The 1,067-nt window shown below is 44.0% G+C and overlaps 1 protein-coding gene across 2 annotated transcripts in view; it reads right to left on the reverse strand.

Moving 5' to 3' along the window:
- The window catches only part of ndufb2 (NADH:ubiquinone oxidoreductase subunit B2), a 2,467-nt gene extending 1,616 nt beyond the window's left edge, over positions 1-851 (reverse strand). For both annotated transcript variants that reach the window (XM_035676003.1, XM_035676011.1), the window contains exons 1-2: positions 610-851; positions 350-494 (exon numbers count right to left, since the gene is read on the reverse strand). In XM_035676003.1, the coding sequence (XP_035531896.1) occupies positions 350-494; positions 610-695 (231 nt within the window). In that variant the 5' untranslated portion in view covers positions 696-851. The remainder of the gene's footprint in view (positions 1-349; positions 495-609) is intronic.
- Between the last annotated feature and the right edge of the window lie 216 nt (positions 852-1,067).

Genomic DNA, 1,067 nt, shown 5'->3' on the forward strand with positions numbered 1-1,067 from the left:
AGTAGAGGTAAGAATAAAAGTAAATTAAATGAAATAAAATGAATGTAGAGAACTGTATAGAGATTTATTGAGTGCAGCAACTTTCCAGGATCCTATTTTAGATCTGATCTGAACATCCACTAGATATGGCTCACTATTTATGCATTACTAATTTAATTCCCCCTTAAAATAACGACTAAAACCACGATATCGTTACTTTTCTGCACCAAACAAACCTGTAGAACAAGATTGCGTTGGCCTTCTTTAGTCTCTCAACAAGGCTTCATCATTACGCTGTTTTCTGTCACATTTTACCTCACGACAAACAAGCTGCAGTGTCAGCTGGACTGCACACAACACGTCCACTCACCGTGACTGCATCAGTGTCGTGCCACAAGTGCCAGAGGATCCAGAACCACATGAACCCGCCGAGCAGCTCGGAATCAAACCTCTGCTTCGCCGTTATGTCTGGACACTCCCTGTATAGCAGCTTATTGGGGGGTCCACCGCCAGCCCTTAACACACACACACACAAACACAAACACACAATGTGAGTCAATGTTAGATAATGTGGACTATATAAAGTGCTAACGCAGGAGCTAACATGCTATCGGTCCTGACTGTACTTACTTTCTGCTCGTTATTCTTTGTGGACCGCGGCTCATGAGCAGGGTTCCGGCTCGAAGGACTCCCAACGCCCTTCCCAAAGAAGACATGGTCGCTCTCCCCGCAAAACCAGCTCTCTTTCGGGGTAAATGTTGAGTTTTTTTTCTGTAGGAACTATTTGCCCCTGCTCGCCGAGGAGTCACCTTCTCCGCTTGTCAATAAACGACCTCCGAGCAACGAGCGCTGTGATTGGACGGAGAATGTGACGTCCGTTCGTTCCTCTGCGCTAATTGGCTTAAGTCGTCGTCTTCTTCATTGTTTTTAATAGCGGTTGGCAAATCAGCTTGTAGGCGCATTACCGCCACCTGCGGGACTTGAGTGTAGCGCAGCAGGAAAATAAATAAATAAATAAATAAAACCTATTTATCTCGATTTTTCTTGTTATTTTTAAATTAAACGATACTTGATTTCTTTCCAAGTAG

Source organism: Morone saxatilis, unplaced genomic scaffold (assembly GCF_004916995.1).
Source record: "Morone saxatilis isolate NCDOM2014 unplaced genomic scaffold, NCSU_SB_2.0 Contig10, whole genome shotgun sequence".
NCBI lineage: Eukaryota > Metazoa > Chordata > Actinopteri > Moronidae > Morone > Morone saxatilis.